This window comes from Populus alba, chromosome 7, assembly GCF_005239225.2.
Source record: "Populus alba chromosome 7, ASM523922v2, whole genome shotgun sequence".
In the NCBI taxonomy this organism is placed as follows: Eukaryota; Viridiplantae; Streptophyta; class Magnoliopsida; order Malpighiales; family Salicaceae; genus Populus; species Populus alba.
This window is the reverse complement of record NC_133290.1, coordinates 3,787,000-3,807,366: the sequence shown is the minus strand read 5'-3', so window position 1 is coordinate 3,807,366 and position 20,367 is coordinate 3,787,000. Positions and strand designations below refer to the sequence as shown.

The 20,367-nt window shown below is 29.2% G+C and overlaps 2 protein-coding genes across 2 annotated transcripts; both read left to right on the top strand.

The window, feature by feature from the left end:
• The first annotated feature begins 1,803 nt into the window (after positions 1-1,803).
• LOC118063075 (mitogen-activated protein kinase 7) lies at positions 1,804-4,506 on the top strand. The gene is made up of 3 exons (XM_035076982.2): positions 1,804-2,604; positions 2,822-3,248; positions 3,646-4,506. The coding sequence occupies exons 2-3, from the start codon at positions 2,826-2,828 to the stop codon at positions 4,327-4,329; spliced, it is 1,107 nt and encodes a 368-aa protein (XP_034932873.1). The 5' UTR covers positions 1,804-2,604; positions 2,822-2,825; the 3' UTR covers positions 4,330-4,506.
• Positions 4,507-18,681: 14,175 nt separating this feature from the next.
• LOC118063076 (bZIP transcription factor 11) lies at positions 18,682-19,176 on the top strand. Its single transcript, XM_035076984.2, has one exon. The coding sequence runs from the start codon at positions 18,682-18,684 to the stop codon at positions 19,174-19,176; it is 495 nt and encodes a 164-aa protein (XP_034932875.1).
• Positions 19,177-20,367: the final 1,191 nt, after the last annotated feature.

Here is a 20,367-nt window from a genome sequence, read left to right as displayed (position 1 = left end):
ACAGGCAGCAGCAGTACCGTAAAAATACATCTTACTCCCTCGATTTCTTACTATACCTTGAGTCCACCACTTCTGATATGTTTCAAACATTGTACGTAGAAGTTGTTTCCAATAGTGTTTCTAAAAAGTTTTGAATTTTTTTATTTCTTTTATTGTTTTGGTATGGTGATATAAAAAATAATTTTAAAACATAAAATATATATATTAATTTAATATATTTTTAAAAATAATACTTTAAAAAATAATAGGTGATAAACACTCTCCCTAAGTCCATCAACCCATGTATAGACTTTAAACACCCACCCCACCGACGCCCACCACTTACGGAACTAAAATTTGGCTTATGATTGAGGAAGTGGTCGTGTTTTTCATTTTTACTTCCTTTGAGAGCAGCCTACACTTGACAGCACTTGAGGCTACATATAGCACCACCAACCCAATGACACTACTCTATTTTCCCACGAAATCACAAGAGAGAGAAGAAAAACTATTGAATCGTTTACTATCCCATGTATTGCATCAAATATTAATAAAAAAAATATAAAAACTTAGTCTATCTTGATCATATTAAAATTCATATAACAAAATTATACATTGTTTTTATTAGCAGGTAAATTCAAACAATAACAGTCAAAAAAAAAGTTCAATAAATTAGAGCTATTAATTTGATCCAAGAGGTGATCTGGTGCAATAATCAGGTTTTAAATTGAGTGGATTAATTCAAGTTAATAAAAGATAATTATTTTATAAAATCAAATCAGATTTTAATTGAGTTTACATGGTTATAGGATGACCATCAAGTTAATGCTCTAAATTGATTTTTTTTACACCGGGCTCAAGTTATGAAGAGGGCAATTGTATTCTGGATCAACAAGTTTAATATCAATGACAAAATGCAATTTAATGATTCTACAAATTTATAATTCGATTTGAAAACATGATAATTCCATAACTGCAAATCAACTATGTAGTTATCCGGTTAAAAAATTAGCCGGAACCGGACCCATGTTGGGAAGATGGCCCATAGGATACGCCACAAAAAGTTTGTAACAGTGACTTTGAACCCTATGAATCCAAGGCGTTAGATCGGAAGGAGGAGGGTATGCTATCGGAAAGTTAAGGAAATCCAGCCGGCTCTAATAATCCTATGGCTGCTTTCCTCTTGGTGTCTAGCGACGTTTACTCGTCATGCACACACAAGATTGACTGAATTATTAGTTTTAATGGATTAAAAGGCGACAATTATCAAACGCGTAAAAAGCATATCCTCCCCGTTCAACAAGACTATGCAAGCAGATGGAAGTCCTTTTAGCCATAAGCTATATGTTGGATTTAAGCTTGGGTTTGACCTAATACTTTGTTATTTTCCACCAATTGCCCTTATCTGTTTGTGGTGCTTCTTAAATATTTCAAGTATCATTTTCAAAACGTGCTACATATTTAACTTTGACGAGTTTGAGAGTTTAATGTTTGAACAATTCAAGATAATATTTAGATAATAAAGAGATGAGATTTTCAAATTTAAGATGAATATTTTAGATTGTTGATGAAACGCTCTTAGATCTTAGCGTAAAGTTTTGATTTTTTTTTTTTTTATAAAAAACCTTTACTATAAATATATTTCTAAATATAATCAAGAACGAACATCATCCTCCTTTATAAACGAAAATTATGCCTCGGATTCAAAACTTGAGAGAAATGCCACTTGAACTAAGTCTCAATTAGAAACCTTGTTGCCAATTACTTTGATAGTATGAATATTTTGTTAAGATGAAATATTGTCACACTGAAGGGAAATTGTTTAGATGATACCTAAAAAATATTGATAATTGGGATATTTTGTCAAATGGAAATAAATTTAGCCGTTCCCCGTTAGGCAAAGGCACCAACCTTGTTCTTTCCGAGATGTAGTAGGAAAGACTTGAGGGAGCCAAAGCCAAGCTAAACGAAAGCCGTCAAACTGACAAGCAAATATATATAGATGCATATTTGTTTGTGCATGAAGAGAGGTGAAGTTTCCTAAAACCCAAAGCAAATTGCGTCATAGCTGTTCTTTTGTGTCACAATTTGCTGTGTTGCCTTCACGTCTTTAACCACTGCCCCCTCACCTCTCCCCCCCCTTGTTCTAACAAGAGTATCCAACAAAAACCCTGTTAGATCAGATCTTTTTTTTATCACTTTCACTGTATAGATAAGATCTCCAGCTCCAATTCCACTGGATTGTGGAAAAGATTCTGCTTTTATTTATAGGCTTCTTATTTGAAGGCAAATGGTTTCTGGGTTTTGAGAGTCTTGCAATTTGGCTGCGTGTAGAGGGAAAAAGAAAGGATTTTTGGGCTTTGCTTTGATTGTGATCATGTGATTCTTGGCTTGAGTTGGAGGAGAATTTGGTGGGGTTTGTTTATTTGAGGGATTGAGCAAGAATTGGAGGTGAAAGTTCAGGACTTTGTTGCTTTTTGAACTTGCTTTCTTTGGTTAAGAGGAATCTGTTGAAAGTGGGAGTTCTGTTTTTCTGTGATTAAATTATTAGCAAGAAAAGCTACAGACACAGAGAATAACATTGCAAGCAAGAAGGTGATCTCAAAAGATCAAAGATTGCGGCAAGTAAGTATCAATTCCACACCTTTTCTTTATTCTTCGTATATATATTTACCATAGCTTGTTGAATCATCATCATTCATCGTGTGTGTGAGTTTTTTCAAAGTTGTTTACTTGATTAGATGTCTTGCTTTAATTGGTGGGTAAGTGAATTGGGTTTCCTTTTATGTGAATGTTGATGAGATTTTGTAAAGCTTTAATTCTTCTCGCTCACAATTTGCAGGGAAATGGCAACTTTAGTGGACCCTCCAAATGGAATTAGGCCAAGAGGGAAGCAATATTACTCAATGTGGGAAACTGTGTTTGAGGTTGATTCAAAGTATGTTCCGATTAAGCCTATAGGTAGAGGGGCCTATGGTGTTGTTTGCTCTTCGATTAATAGGGAAACAAACGAGAAAGTCGCCATCAAGAAAATCAATAATGTGCTTGAGAACAAGATTGATGCTTTGAGGACTCTCAGAGAGTTGAAGCTTCTTAGACATATCCGACATGAGAATGTGATTGCTTTGAAGGATGTTATGATGCCTATTCATAGGACGAGTTTCAAGGATGTGTATTTGGTTTATGAGCTCATGGATACAGATTTGCATCAGATTATCAAGTCCACACAACCACTTTCCAATGATCATTGCAAGTATTTTATATTTCAGGTAAATTCTCTCTCTCTCAAATGGTAGCATGTAAAAGATTGTTATTCTCTCTGCTTGTCTTGTGATGTCAATTTCTTGCTAATGTTCATAATCAATCTGCAGAATGTGTTTTCACTGGGAATCACAGCTGCGTTTTTTTACCTCTCTAATTATATGTTGTAAAGTCATGTTTTTCCAGGAGATACTGGTTTATATTGTAATGATGACAGCATTAGATGGTTTACAGGGTGAAATTTAAATAAGCTTGATAGCTGTGCTTTAACATAGCATAACCAGTGAAACTAATCTTGAATAATGATTAAATGTGAATCCATGCATAGCACTAGTTGCTTTTCAATCGATTTGTTTTCTTCTCAATATTGTTCTGCTAGCATCTAATCTTCATACAATATTTTAGTTGCTGCGCGGGCTGAATTATCTCCACTCTACAAACATTCTTCATCGGGACTTGAAGCCTGGAAATCTCCTTGTCAATGCCAACTGCGATCTGAAGATATGTGATTTTGGGCTGGCAAGAACTAGCAGAGGTAATGAGCAGTTCATGACCGAATATGTTGTCACCCGCTGGTATCGTGCACCTGAGCTGCTACTCTGCTGTGACAACTATGGAACCTCCATTGATGTCTGGTCTGTCGGATGTATCTTTGCTGAGATTCTTGGCCGCAGACCTATTTTCCCTGGAACAGAGTGTCTTAACCAGCTGAAGCTAATTATCAGTGTCCTTGGGAGCCAGAATGATACTGATCTTGAGTTCATTGATAACCCAAAAGCTAGAAGGTACATCAAAACACTTCCTTATGCAAGGGGAATCCATTTTTCACATCTATACCCCCATGCTGATCCTTTGGCCATAGACTTGTTGCTAAGGATGCTGGTGTTTGATCCTACTAAGAGAATTAGTGTGACAGAAGCACTTCTACACCCTTACATGTCGGGGCTGTACGATCCAAGACACGACCCACCAGCACGGGTCCCTGTCAATCTTGACATAGATGAGAATCCTGGGGAACATATGATTAGGGAGATGATATGGGATGAGATGCTTCATTACCACCCAGAAGTTGTTTTCGCAAATAGATAAATATGTTAAGAAATATAGGGTTGTTTTGTTTTATTTGTTAAGGGTAGAATAGTATTTTTATTTTCTTTTCAGTTTAGCCTATATATAATCTCTTTGTATTTAGGTTAAAACTATTAATTTAGATTATTATGATCACATCATGCAGTATCAATAAAACTTCAGCCCCTTTATCTTTTAGTTTTGTATTTCTCTTCTTTTATTTTTTAGTGATTGTATAACTTCGAAAAAATATTTGTTTACTTTTTGCAATCTGGTATTTTGTTTTCTTTTCTTTTGCATTTTAGTTCTTTGTTTAGTGATTATAGCTATTGAAAGAGATGATTCGCTTCAATCTGTGAGATGAGGTTGGATGGAAAAAATTATTCGTATTGAAGTTATGTGATAAGAAATTTTTTTAAGAATAAAAAAATGTAGGAATATGTTGGTGAAATTTTCATGATACCTAGGAATACTAATGTGGGTTATGTTGCTTTAATAGATGATTGAGAAGCAAACAATATAAAGATTATTATTTGAATTAACGATTCTGTTAAGCATTTCATAAGTATGCAGTTGGCAAAGAATGAGACAACAATAGAGGTATGAGGTCATCTATAAAGGTTATTCACGTAATCAAATTTTGCAAAACAGTATCAATTAGAGAATGACGTAGGACCTCTTAACTAGAAAAATATGAGTATTAAAAAGATATTCTTTATGATATTTTTTGGATATTGAGGTGGCCTATTCACCCAAAGATTATCTTCTTGCTCGGTCAAAATATATTATAGATATTCTTGAGTGGGCTAAACTTAATAATAATAAGACTGTAGATACTCTCGTTAAGGTTAACGTAAAGTATTCTTCATCTAATGGTTTACATTTGTCAAATCCTACTTTATACCGTACTATTATTGGAAGCTTGGTATATCTCACTATTACTCGTCCAGATATTACATATGTTGTTCATGTTGTTAGTTAGTTTGTTGTTTTTCCTACTACTATTCATTGGACAACTATTCTTTTTATTTTGCGATATCTTTGAGGTACAGTCTTTCAGAGTCTTTTACTTTCATCCACTTCTTTTCATGAAGCTGTGTGCATGCTCTGAATGTCGATCATGGCAGAGATCCCACAGATCACAAGTCTGTTATCCAATTTTTGTATCTTTTTAAGTGATTCTCTTATTTCTTATAAGAGTAAAAATCAATCTATTATTTCTCAATCATCAACCAAATCAAAATTTCATGATATGACATCTATTACCAAAGAGATTGTTTAGTTACATTGGTACTGGCAGATATAGGAGTTTTCATTTTCGTTTTCTCATCTCACTCTTATGTATTATGACAACTAGAGTTTTATTCAAATTGCTTACAACTCGATTTTAATAAATGAACTAAGCAACTTGAGATTGATTTTCATCTTACTCGTCATCATCTCAAACATGACATTATTATTTTGCCTTTTGTTTCTTCTTCTTTGTAGATTATACATTTCTTTAGTAAGTAGCATTTTATTTCCCGTTTTTGTTTTCTAGTTGACAAACTCTCGATGCTTGTAATTGCCGCATTGTGAGTTTGAGAGAAAATATTAAGAAATATAGAGTTATTTTATTTTATTTATTGAGGGTAGAATGATATTTTATTTTATTTCAATTTAACTTATATATAATCTCTTTGTATTTAAGTTGAAATTATTTCTTTAAATTATTGTGATAAGATCATATAATATCAATGAAACCATAGCCTCATCATCTTTTTATATTTCTCTTTATTTCTTTGAATTGTTTAACAAGATAATGTTCCAAAATCTTTTCTCCTAGCATGTCTACGAGACCAGTTCTATATTTCTACTTGGAAGCACGGTGCAGAAAAAATGTGCTGTAATTTTTACCGAGATTTTGTTTCCACATTTTGTTATAGTTTAGAGTTTCTTAGCCTGACTATGGCATCCTGCAAGATTGTAAATAGGTATGCCACCATTTATTGTGGTCTATAAATTATATCTGGCCTTGTAGCCATCTTCCCCAGAAGTATTGTGCCAAAGCTGATGCATCAATATTTAGAATCAGTGATGAGGACCATGAGGTTTCATATTTTTCACCTTTTGACTTGTTCTGATCCTTCATTTTTCTTTCACCTTCATCTTCTTCCCTGCCCCGAAACAGATCCCTTCGGTGCCTAATTTGATAGGCTGCGGGTGAGAATGAAAACCAGCCACCTGCAGCACTGGAAGCCACTCATCTAGCAGACAAACCATGTATCTCACCGCATGTTTATGAAACAATGGGATTGCTCAAGGGTTCGAGGAATGCTAAAGTGATGGGACACCATAGCAGAGAGATAGCTGTTGAGGCACGCTATTAAACTCAGATTTAGATCTTGCAGTTTTGGGAAATGCGTTTCAGTCTCAGCAGAAGCAATCAATTCTGAAATGAAGAAATTCTGGTAAAAAAAGGCAATCTGGTAGTGGTGATAGAGATATCTGCCTCCTTTTTAGACATTAGTCAGCTCTAGTGCTTGAGAAAACATCAAACGTAACGATTTGGTTCACATTTTATATCAGAGTGGCTTGCATCATGATGGTTGAAAAGCTGAAATGAAGAAATTCTGGTAATAAAATTGCACTCTGGTTTTCTACCTTGCAACAAACTGTCTCGTGGTTTGGTATTCGGCAGTTTGAAGCTTGAACTTTGAAGTGACGTGCGGACCAGACATATGGAGAGAGTCTTGGACATATTTTGCTGGGGCCTTGTGCCACTGGTCTCGCTTAAGCTCGGCCTGGCAAAACTAGGCCTAGATAAAGCTACCCAGGCATGGCCCTTAATTAGAAATATTAGGTCTGAAAGCATCTCTTGGGTTTGGATAAATTTCTGTTGAATATAAAGAAATCGTCAAAGTGTTGATAACTGTTTTTTAATTAAAAAAAAATTAATCATGAACTATAAATATAATGTATATTGAAAATTATTTTTCTAAAATATTGATATGGTGATATATTAGATGATATTTTAAAAAAATATATTATAATGCTTACTGGACAATATTTTTTTAAAATATTGATACGGTGATATATTAGATGATATTTAAAAAAAAAATATTGAAACTCTAATATATTGGATTATCTAAATTAACATGTAAAATTTACAATCAAGGTTATGAGGCCATGATAATTCTACAGAAAAAAAATTAAAATAAATAAATTATGAATGTCAATTCCAACATATCTAATGTTGAAATCGAGAGAAGAAAAATAAATTCATGCAATCGAGATAACTCCACATAAAAAAAATTAAAAAAAAATTACGAAACCCAATTCGAAAATAATCTAATAATAAAAAAAGAAGATTGAGTTTTTTTAGAGTGAAATTGAAAAAAAAAATGAGATTAGGATAAATTATGAAAGCAAATAAAAATCTCATAGAAAGCAAATAAAAAAAATTATAAAGCTTAATTTTCAATTACCTCAGTGTTAAAAGATGAAATAAAAAAAATCAATTGAAAAAACAACCCGAATTAATTTATTAAACTCATGACCTAATCATCAGATTATGATAAATTCATAAAAAAAATAAAAAAAAATTATGAAGTCTCACTTCTAACAGATATAATATTAAAGGTTGAAATCGAGAGAAAAATATAATTTAATGAATCTAGCATATAACCCAACAAAAAAATTAAAAAAAATTATAAATCACAATTCTCATAACAATTTAATATTAAATGATAAAATTGAAAAAAAAAAAAAAAAGTTGAGTTGTTGAAGGGTTAAATTGAAAAAAAAATTAAGAAAACAAAAAAAAAACAAAAAAACCTATTATAATAAATAATATTTTATGAGTGTTGATAAAGTGATTTAATGATACTCTTTAATGTTTTGTTAATTTGATTACGTAAACGAAGATATAAATGATTTTTGTCTTGATCTAAAAAAAAAATTGTCCCTAGGGAAAAAGGATAGAAGGAACTACACAAAATCAAGTTAAATTTTGTACACAAATATTCCTTTAAATATTTCATAATTTTAATATCTATCTTCTCATTCAAATCTAAGCTATTAATTTTAATTAACTTAAAGCGTGTTTGGTATTATGATTGTTGTTGTGAATTGTGGTTTGAAAAAAATTATTTTATAAAAAGTACTTTTAGTTGAGGTTGGTTTGAAAATATATATGTATGGTTAAAACCATGGTTGAAATTGAAGGTTGAACAAAAAGTAGTTTAATGTGTTTGGTTAAAAATACTTTTCAAACTGAGGTTGTAAAATAATTTCAAAAAATATATATTAATATTGATGGTTTTTAATTTAAATATTATAAAATTAACAGCTGTTATTATATCATGAAATAAATAATATTTTATATAAAATATTTTTCATTATTCCATTAAACTATCTATAATTCCATCACGTATGAAATACATTCGACAAGGAACTACAGTTTTTTTGGTTTCTTATGCGCGCAACAACATCAGGTAAAATATCATCAAAAATAAAATTGGAATTGCGATCTCCGTCTAATTTATCATTAGTGTTATTGAATAATGTTAAACACTATTTTTTAAAAAATAAAACAATTAAAAATAAAAAATTAAATTTTTTATTTTATTTTACTAGGTGGATAGGTTGGTAGTTATGTTTTAAAATATTATATTTTTTAATTTTATAAAATTTATTTTTGATATTAATATATAAAAATTTAATTTGATTTTTATTTTAAAAAATAGCAAAATAACGATAATTTAACCATAATCCAAACAAGGCTATAATCATCATCTATAAGAAGAAAGCTAGTGATGGCTTGACATTGGCATACAGAGAAAAGAATCTCTATGTATAATAAATTACTTTTTCTGGGCATAAATATTTGGCACCCCAAGGATTAATTTATTATGATGGGTAGAGTTCGTAGAGAAATAAAGCTCAATTATTGACTAAAACAAGCAAGAAGCATGTGAAAGCAGCTCTTGGCTGCTTCTTTTAACCTTACGTTTGCAACACAATAAATAATGGGATCAAAAAACAGTAATTACTGTTTTTTTCTTTACCAAAAATCTTAGCCCCTACGTTTTACTTTAACCGCAACCTCCACCTTGTAAACAAACGGTCTTTTAAATTTTCATTATTATATCTAAAAACTAAAAAATATATTAAAAAATATTTTAAATTTTAACAAAAAAATAATAAAGAGGTGGAGATTGAATGATAATATATGTGTATATGTGAAAAACTAATGATCTCTATTTATTTGTTTCAAACATTGTAAGTGTAATGAAAATATAAATTAAGAGTAAAACATCTATTTGTGTTCTGTCTTATCTATAATAAATCAAGTATAAAAATATTAATTTTATCTTATATGTTATTATTAAACATAACTTTATTTTTATCTTATTTATAATAAAAATACGGTTGAAATTGTATTGTTTTAAAATTTAAATTTTTATTTTAAATTTTTATTGTTTTAATAGACTGATATTAAAATAGTTTTTTAAAAATTAAAATATATTATTTTAATAAAATTTTAAATAAAAAATAAAAACTTTAAATCGCGTTTCCTTGTCAATGGTTTGTGACCTCAACTTTTGGATCAAGGCTGACCCCCTTCGCTAACTTCACTGAAAGGATTGGCTACTGTCCCGCAAACAGTGGCGTCCAGCTACAGGTTAGGGTTAACACAAGCATGCAAAAACAGTAAAGCCAGTTGGCACACATTTCTTCAAAAAATTATCATCGACAGCATGTTGTCTATGATAATTTTTTATAGAAATGTGTGCCGTGTTTATATATATAAATAAAAGTTGGGAAAGTATTAGTAATGATACTTTTTAAAATATTTTTATTTAAAAATATATTAAAATAATTTATTTTTTAATTTATTTTCAACATCAACACATTAAAATATCTAAAAATATAAAAAATTAATTAAAAAAAGCTTTTAAATCACAAAAGCAAAGGGAACATAAAAGGATACGTGTTTAATTCCAAGATAAATATGTTTTATATGAAAAATAATGTCAGAAATGGCGAGCCACAGGAAGCTTCCAGCCGTCCACTGACTTCCAAAGAACAGATTAGTGAACTTTAAATGGATTTTTAATTGTAAAGCAGACCAGGTGCAGGTAATCTTGATATTATTAAAAATTAATTTCTATAGTTCATGATTAATAATAAAAAAAATGAATAGTTGAGAGATTTGGCCATATCTGAATGCTTCTTGTAGGTCCTCGTCCATATTGTCTTTGTTTTTCCTTGGGGGGCTAATGTCCAAAAACTGCAGCAAATCACACAACATAGTTTTTGTTTTTTTTTTAAAATTTGGGTGCAAGTAATATGATTGTAGTTATTTTTTAAAATATATTTTATTAAAAAATATATTAAAATAATATTTTTTTTATTTTTAAAAAATTATTTTTGACATCAGCACATCAAAATAATCTAAAAATATAAAAAAATATTAATTTGAAGTAAAAATATAAAAAAAATTAATTTTTTTAAAACGTTTTTGAAACATAAAAACAAACAGAGCTGGTACCATTCAAGATTTCTCCATCTTGTTTTCATGTGAGTTTAGAATTTCATTTTAAATGGTATTTAAAAAAAGTAAAAAAAAATTATTTAAAATTATTTTTATATATTTTTTAATTATTCTAATGTGTGGGTATTAAAAATATTTTTTTAAAATAAAAAATATTATTATTATATATTTTCAAACAAAAATTACTTTAAAAAATAATAATAAACACACTTTCAACACCTCTTAATCACTTCCTTCTATTATATTATATCTAAACTGATGCAATTATTAAACTTGATTTGTATTTAATTTAGTGTAAAGTCAAGGTCATGATTGAGACAGATAAATATGAGATGATCAAATATGTTGTTTAACATAAAGTTAAATTAAGTCTTAAGTGAGTGAATTGGATTGTAACTTCATGAGTGTGATTGTTTTGGTGTAAAAAAAATTGTTTTTGAATTTTTTATTATTATTTATTTTAAATTATTTTTTTATAAGTTTAAATTGTTTTAATATATTAATATTATAAACAGATTTTTAAAATAAACAAATTATTTTAATATATTTTTAAATAAAAAAATACTTTAAAAGTCACCAACTACCCTAGTCTCCGTCATTACTGCACTAACTATTACATCAACTCTTTTTCAGGCACGTACCGGAATTTATTGCATTCTCAACGCATCTGACAGTCAAAAAAATCCTCAATCACTGCTATGGAAGTCCTCGTGTCTGGAGCTCAAATCTATGGACCAATTAATAAATAAAAAACTAGATCGGTTGGACAAAGCTGTCAAGGTTTTATAAATTGCAGTCTAGTGTGTTTGCTTTTGTATTAAAAGTATTATCTAAAATTAATTTTATTATAATTTTAAGTTGTTTTAATGTTAAAAATATTTTTTTAAAAAAATAAAAATATATTATTTTAATATATTTAAAAACAAAAACATCTGAAAAAATATGGATAATAAAATCCCATACTGCCTTAACTACCTAAAATATGTGATATACATAATTCTTTAAATCTCTTGTGAATCTATTTTAAAATGTAGTTATAATTATTTTTTAAAGTGTTTTTTATTTTAAAATATATTAAAATAATTTTTTTATTTTAAAAAATTATTTTTAAAATTAATGCATTAAAATAATTCAAAATATAATAAATTTAATTTTTAATAAAAAATTAAAATTTTTAAATATATAAATTGATCTGTATTTCCAAACGCTACTGTGTCCCCTCATTCTAGCCAGGTAAAGCTCTTTTTTTTTAAAAAAAAATAATTATTATTATGTTACTCAAATTGACTCGGCTAAGCTTTTTAAGATGAGCCATATTCCCCCACGTTCGGCTTCCAAGCTAAGTCACAATCCATGTTCATCCCATACATCATGCAGTGTTTGTCTTTTGTCTTATAAAAATCAAGGGAATTGAAAGAAAAAGATGGAGAATTCGTAGAAAATATTGTCTTTTATTGTGAGTTTTTTATATGAAATTCAATGTATTTTTAATATATTATATATGTATATACATTTTCTAATATTAATGCAAATATATATATATAAAAAGCGAGAAAAGTATACTTATGATAGTAATTAAAAAGTATAGAATTTATAGACATCTAGTAGTATAGACCCTCGTGAGATCGAATCTATATCAAAATGTAATGTAATACTAAGTTGGCAACAAATTATTGCTTTAGTACTTGAATTGTGAACTACTCCACGAGAAAATTGATTTTGTACAATTATTTTCAATTTGTGTGGTTAAGCATGATAGTAAGGGAAACCTCAAATTAGTCTTCCACCTATTCACGAGTTCTCAATTGGATCCCTAATCTAAAAACCTCCACAATTGAATCCCTAAAGTTGACATGTTATCAATATCTAGGCACCGTTTGATAAAAATCCATTTTTTTCTTAATATTTTTTCGATTATTTTTATGTATTGATGTCAAAAATAAATTTTAAAAAATATTATTTTGATATATTTTTAGTGAAAAACGCTTTAAGCAACCATTACTATAATACCAAACACTATCTTAATATTATTTTCATTTTAACTCGAATTTAATATTCTGCATTAAAATTTGGTGATGATTTGGATATAAATTGGGTATGAAATTAATAAAGAGATTGTTACGAAGCAACCTACCTACTAAAAACCTAGCTAGAAAAACTATAAGATCAATAAAGTTAATTGGACTGCACCTAGTTGTATATATATACAGACAAGGAAAAAGGGTGCACCACTTGCTTTTTCAGTGGCTATTAAACAGCATGTGAAAATCATTTCTCCAAATTATCACACAAAAATCAAATCAAAAGAAAAAACAAAACAATCAATTAAAAGATTGAAAAGTTGAGGGACCATCTTTGACTCCTCACTCACTCCTCAGCCCACCAGCAGCAGTCCCTCACCTTCTTCCTTTATTTTACTTTGCCCTTTAACTATAGGGAGGCCCCGCCCCCTACTGTAAAAAGTAAGGATATTAAGTATAAAAAGTTAAATTCCCATCCTGGCTACCTCAAAGAGTCAAAGACACCATCTTCGAGGAAACCTAGCCAAGCCCCACCCATGATAAAAAGGCGTAAAAAATAAAGAGGCAATTTAATTATTTCACGCAAGTATAATTCAAAGCTGATGACTGGCTTGGCACTGTCCAGTGTCCACCTGCCAATTAAGGAAAATTATCTAGGTAAATTAGGTAAATTCAGGCAGCCTGATTGCATAATCATGGTTACGAGCATCTTTGAAAATGTGATTACTTATATTAAAATAAATATATTTTTTTAAAAAAATATTTTTAAAATACAAAAACAAACAAGAGCTAAGAATTATTTGCATTATTTGATATTTTAAATATAAAAAACTTGTTTTTACTTTTATTTAAAAATGAAGTATTCATGAATCTATAAAATATACATATAATTTAACTAGCAATATATGAAGCTTTAGTGCTTCTAAGATGGTGAAAGATAGTTAAAAGTCGTGGTGGTATATAATTATCCGAATTTGGATTCCAAATCCTTCATTTAATCATGAATGAGAAATTTTGTAAAGTGATTGGATTAAAAAAGGTTTGAAATCTATAGTTTTCTAATTATTTCACCATTTAATTACCAATGACCTAACTCTTAAAGAATTAATAGCTAAACACGAGCATAAAAATCCATATTATATTCATTTATAATGTTTTACATAAATCTATAGTATAAAAATCTATAATATAAAAATCTGTAACAGATTTGAAGCTTTCTTAAGCTGGTAATATATATAGGATGAGGCACTATTCACTAATGTATTTTGATGCTTCAAAATCTGTAGGGATCGACCTCTAACCCTTTTACATCTTAGGTGGTAAAAAGAACAGTAATGCCTGGAAGATGAAGCACAAGCAACTTAATTTAGCAGAGGATTCCCTCATTATTCTACTAAATCTTCGAAGGAAAGGAAAAGATCCTTGAGCCAATTACTTAGCATAATAATCATGGTGAGCGAAGAATATGCTTAGAGTGTGTTTGTTTTTCGCAATAACATGTTTGATATTAAAAAAAAATTGAGTTTTATGTCGTGGAATTACCAAAAAATTGAGTTTAAAACTCAGGTTTTGTATAACAATTTTTATATGTTTTTTTAATTGAGTTTTATAAATATTCTTTGGTGGTCTTCTTTTTATTATTTGTTAAAAATACTAAAATATTTTATAAATGTATTTTGCTATACATAAATTTCAATTACAGATTTTACTAAATACATATCTAAATCCAACTAATTATAATTAAAAATATTTTTTCTAAACTTATTTTTTTCAAATTACAACTACAAAAATCATCTAAAAAAACAAATCCACACAGTTATGAAACTAGCTATGGTAGAAATTCGAATGCAATAGTTTAGACAACTTGCATCAAGTAGGAGTCGTTTTCTTGAGAGAGTCATGAGGTGGGGCGGGGGCGGCTTGCTTGTCAATTAGAGCTTGGAATTAGTCCAGTATCATTTTAAAATTGTTTTAGTGATTGTAACATGTGTATAAATTCCTGGTTTTGTGATAGTGAGTTCTTTGTCTTTGTTCTGAAATCACTAGTTTAAGGTTGAGTTTGTAAAGTATGTTTGGTTTTGAAAAAATATAAATATATATATTTTTTAATGATTTTTTATAGTTTTAATATGCTAGTGTTAAAAATACAAAGAATAATCTAAAAAAATTGTTTTAATGTATTTTGTAGACAAAAATAATTTTAAAAATAACATTACATTGTATTATCAAACATATTAATAATTTCTCTAGAAGATTTGAACACAAAAAAAAAAAGAGTTATTACATGAGAAAATTACAGTAACTCTGGTTATAGTCAGTTTATTTTTTAGTTTTAAAAATGATTTTGAAAAAAATTATTTTATTTATTTTAAATTAATATTTTTTTTATATTTTCAGATCATTTTAATTTTAACGTGCTGATGTCAAAAATAATTTTTTAAAAAATAAAAAAATTATTTTGATATATTTCTAAGTAAAAAATACATTTGAAAAACAACTACTACCACACTCTCAAACACCCCCACCTACCAATGTTGATTCCTTTTTATTTATTTATTTACGTGGGTGTCCGGGCCAGCTTGCGCGCACCACGACTAATCCCACGGCTCACTGAACATCCTGCAAACCCAATGAACATGTAAGGCACCGCGAGGATGACAAGAGTACACGCTGAGACTTGAACCCAGAATGCAGAGACAAGGAAGCCCTTGCCACCGCTGGGCTACAAGCCTTGGTGTACCAATGTTGATTCTTATATGGTCGAGTGTAGGATTTTTTTTAACCCCTTTGGTTTTTAATTCATTTTTACTTAATTCATTTTTTTTATCATTTCATATTTTTTTTCTAATTTAATTTCTTTAATAAATAATAATAATAAAAATAAAAGTTGATAATATAAAAAGATTAATGAGAAAAGAGATTTTTTTTAAAAAAAATCTATTAAATTAAACACCATCAACATTGGTCAAAAGAAGATTTAGTTTTTTTTTATACTATGAAGAGTAATTAGTTTGTTTTTAACAAAATTAAAAAAAAAACTTATAATTATATCAACTTTTTCTTTAATTCCATTCTTTTTAACCCTTTTCAATAAACTTCATCTGGTCAATTTGAAATTGAAAATGTGTTTTGAGTGAAAAAGCATTAAATTAATATTTTATTTTAGTATTTTTTATTTATTTTCACGTGATAAAAAAATAATATAATTTTAAATGAAAATATTTTTGAAAATGTCCTCCATTATAATAACAAACAGAATAATCTTCAAGATAATATAATGTACATAAAGATTTCTGCGTTATAATCAAGAGATGCAATTCTTTATATATATATATATATATATATATATATATATATATATATATATATATATATATATATATATATATATATATATGTCAAGTCACAGAGCGTTATTAAAATTACTATAATGATAATCCTTGAATTATAATCTATAAATAGCAGGCTGAAGGATTCTTAGACTTAATCATCGAAATATTTTATTGAGGATTATATTGATATTTTCTTAAAAATATGTAAATGAGTTGTAATATTGTTAAACATCAATCTATTTCTTTTGTTGACCTTTAGGCTTGCTTTCCTCCCCTATATATACACAACCCTTTGATCTCCTTTTCTTCCCATGCACAGTTCTATTTGTTTATTTTTATATTAAAAGGTAAGTGAGGATCAAGTTTTCTCTTTCGTTTTCATTTGTTTATTGTATTCTTTTTCTTTTTTTTTAGCCAACACTCGGTGGGTTCTAAGGTTTCAGTGTATGTGTGTGTGTGTATACATATATTTCTTATATTTATTAATCTCCAGGGCGTATAGAAGTCTATCAAGTGTTCTTCATGTGTTTATTTATATTTTTTAAGGCTATTATATGCTTTAATATTTGTCTCATTTTCTCTTCTATAGGATTTGTAACAAAGAGAAACGATCTTTTGCTATTAATAAGATTTTTTTTTTAGCAGGATGATTTCTCGAATGTTCGTCAAGTTCTATATTTCAAAAGGCATGTTTTAATGTTAAACCTTAAGAAATGATTTTTAATGTTGTTTTTTTTTTTTTAAATTAAAAAAGAACTTTCTAAGTTATTATAGCCCGTTGGGTGGTTCAAATAACTATCTAAAAGCTCATCGAGTACCAACTTCTAACTATATTTATAAAAACTTGACCAGAGAAAACCCTTCAGTCATGTATTAAAATAATAAATCAATTGATGATGTTTTTATTTAATTTTTTTAAATAAATCAATAAAATTTTATTGAATTTTATCTAAATCAATCAAGTAATATATCAAACTGGGTTTTTATCGAATCAAACCAAGTCAATTTTTTCTTTTATTTTCTCTTAAATTTATAGTTTTGAATCAATTGGATGATCAACTCGTAAAGATTTTTCGTTACTTTTTGTCTGGTTCTTTTTAAAGAACGAACATGTTTCCGAATTGAACCAGCCACTTGGGTTCGGGTCCAGTAGCCATGATTGCATCTCAGATTTGATGCAAGCTCATGAAAGTTGAAAAAACAGAGTCCGTGAGCGAGCTAGCTAGCTAGCTAGTGTCCCCCACAGCTGGTAGGTAGCCACTCCAAACTCCAAAGTTTTCTTCTTTAAGGCCACCACCAGCACTCATGAATCTGGCACCATGCATGTGCCATTTGTACGGCTACAAGATTGCACAATATACAGTATAGTACCTAGCAGATCAATACTCTTTTTCCAAGAAAATAATTAAATGTTGCCAGGTTAGCCATGGCTCTTACATTTATGGTCCAATAAAAAATATCTCTAGCAAATTAATCAAAATTACAACCAAAACAAAAACAACCGTTATAAAGAATGAAACTAACATGATTAAGATGTAAAGCCACGAGGATTGATCTAGCTCTTTTCTTTAAAAAAAATTAAAAGAAGATATATTAATGATAATATTATTTTTTTATTAGTTTTAATCGGATCATTCAAGTTCTAAATAAACTTAAATTATACTACATTAACATATATATATATATATATAATTATGAAAACTTACTTTATCCTTTGTGTGATTTAATTTTGACTTTCAACTGATAAAACTTGCCACCCAGTAATTATCATTTACTCAAGACCAAGAGCTTTATGATATTTGCACTTTTTTCCTTTTTCAATCTTTTTTTTTCCTCCAATATTTTAATTGAAATAATTTCTTCCGGTGTGCGATTCAGTCTATAAATTCCATTGCCAATACCCACAGAAACCTCTTCTCCTTCTTATCCTCATCTTCCCAGTAGAAAGATTCTCAGCCTTCGTTTGCTTCTTCTCTACCTATACACCATCCTTTCTAGATAAGCCTGATAAGGTTATAGTTACAAATATTTTCTTTGCTCATACAAATACACAACCCAGTTCTCAAAATCCGTGTCTGACTTCATCATTTCTTCTATTTCTCTCTTGTTTTTTTATGCTGAACACATCTTTTTCTTGATGTTTGAGAATAGCAAGTGTTCATGACTCCTGTACTCAGTGAAATCCTCCTTTCTGGTTTTACGATAAACTCCACTCTTAGGCGCGGGACTCACCTTGTTCAATCCTTCTCTGTTGTCTTCCTCTACTGGTTCTATGTTTTCTCATGAACTCGATTAGCCCCTCTGAAAACCCATAGAGCCATCATCTTTAATTACCATCTTGAAATAATCATTTTCTTGGTCCCGTGCGTTCTCTTTTATTAAGCATAGTCCAGGGTTAATTACAGCTTGGGTTTGTTTTTGTTCTTGTTCATATATTATTGTTGTTGTCAGTACTATATTTATTTGTTAAGGGAAAAATATTATGGCCTCTTCTAGTGGGGCATCTTCAGGGTCAACAACCATGTTGAGGAACTCAAGTTCTGAAGAGGATCTGCAGCAAGTTATGGATCAAAGGAAGCGGAAAAGGATGCTGTCTAATAGAGAATCTGCAAGAAGATCCAGAGTGAAGAAACAGAAACACCTGGATGATCTCATGGGACAGCTTGGTCAACTCAGCAAAGAAAATAATGAGATTCTGAAAAGGATGAATGTTACCTCTCAGCTTTACATGAATATCGAAGCTGAGAACTCTATCCTCAGAGCTCAAATGGCTGAGCTGAGCCACAGATTGAATTCTCTCAATGAAATCATTGAATACGTCAACTTTTGCAGTGGCACTTTTGAACGTCATGAGGATGCTGCTGCCCCCACTGCTAGTGCTTTTGGTCATCAGCTCGGTGATGATTTCTTCATGAATCCGTGGAATAATGCTGATTTCCATTTGAATCAACCTACCATGGACATGATCATGTACTAAAATTATTATGTGTGGGTATTTGGTTGTGATTGATGCTGTTGGTGGTGTCTCCTGTAGTTTTGATCTTCTTCTTTTTTCGGTGTGTTCGTGATAGTTATGATGAATAAAAAAAATGTACAGGTATAATTTTGAAAAGATTGTGACTGATTATGGTGAATTAATTATGTAATGAGCAGTAAAATAACTTGATGTTGGTTGTTCTCTGTAAATGGCATAGCCATTTGTGATTGATAATGCTTTTTAAGTGATTTTTAATTGAAAATATATTTAAATATTTTTTTTAATTTTATTATTAGTACATTAAAATTATTAAAAGAACATTTAATAATTATTAATTTGATAATTTCTCAGACTAAAAACTCTTTAAAAAATCAAGTTTTACAGCAAAAGTGTTGTACTATTTATGATTTTTTTTCTTAATTATGTAGATTAGAAAGGAATTTAGTAAATTTTTTTGAATATATCAATTTGATGTTAAAGGCACACTTTCAAAATCTATAAAAAAATGAGTCAATTTTTTTTTTTATCATCAAATAAAAAAACTTTTTACCATGATTTTTATTTTGTTTCCTTTTCTTCCCTGGATCTCAGACATTTAAGCAATTTTATACATTCCAACAATAATTTGTTGTCTTTAACAATGTAGGCCAAAAAAAGCTATGTTCCATGAAAATGATGACCTTCACCAATCTACTTTCACAAGATATGTATATTTTATTTTCTCAATGGGGCTCTAATCTTGCATCTTTTTGAATTATTGGACATATATAATTGTTAAACTTCCTAGGACTTGAAAAAATGTCTACACATCTCATGCTTTTCTGAATCATGCCCCATCACTGCTCTCCGCTAAAAATTCCCACATTTTTAGATGTAGAATCTTAAAGAGATTGTAAAACGTATGAAATGGTGTAAAATTGATAAGAGTTGAAAGAATCATGAGTTTGTTTTGTAATTAAATTGAATTTTTTGTGAAGTTAATGATTTTAATGTATTAATAAAAAACCTGAATATAATTATAATGAATGTTACAATGAAAAAAAAAGTATGTTATTATAAAACGTATCGATACAAGAAGACTGTTGGGGTGAATAAATGGAGCTGCTTATAGTCAGACAGATTGTAGGTAGTTTGTATCTTGTGGTAATTTTTTTTTATATAGATTTCTTACAAATTTTACTTGTGAATTAG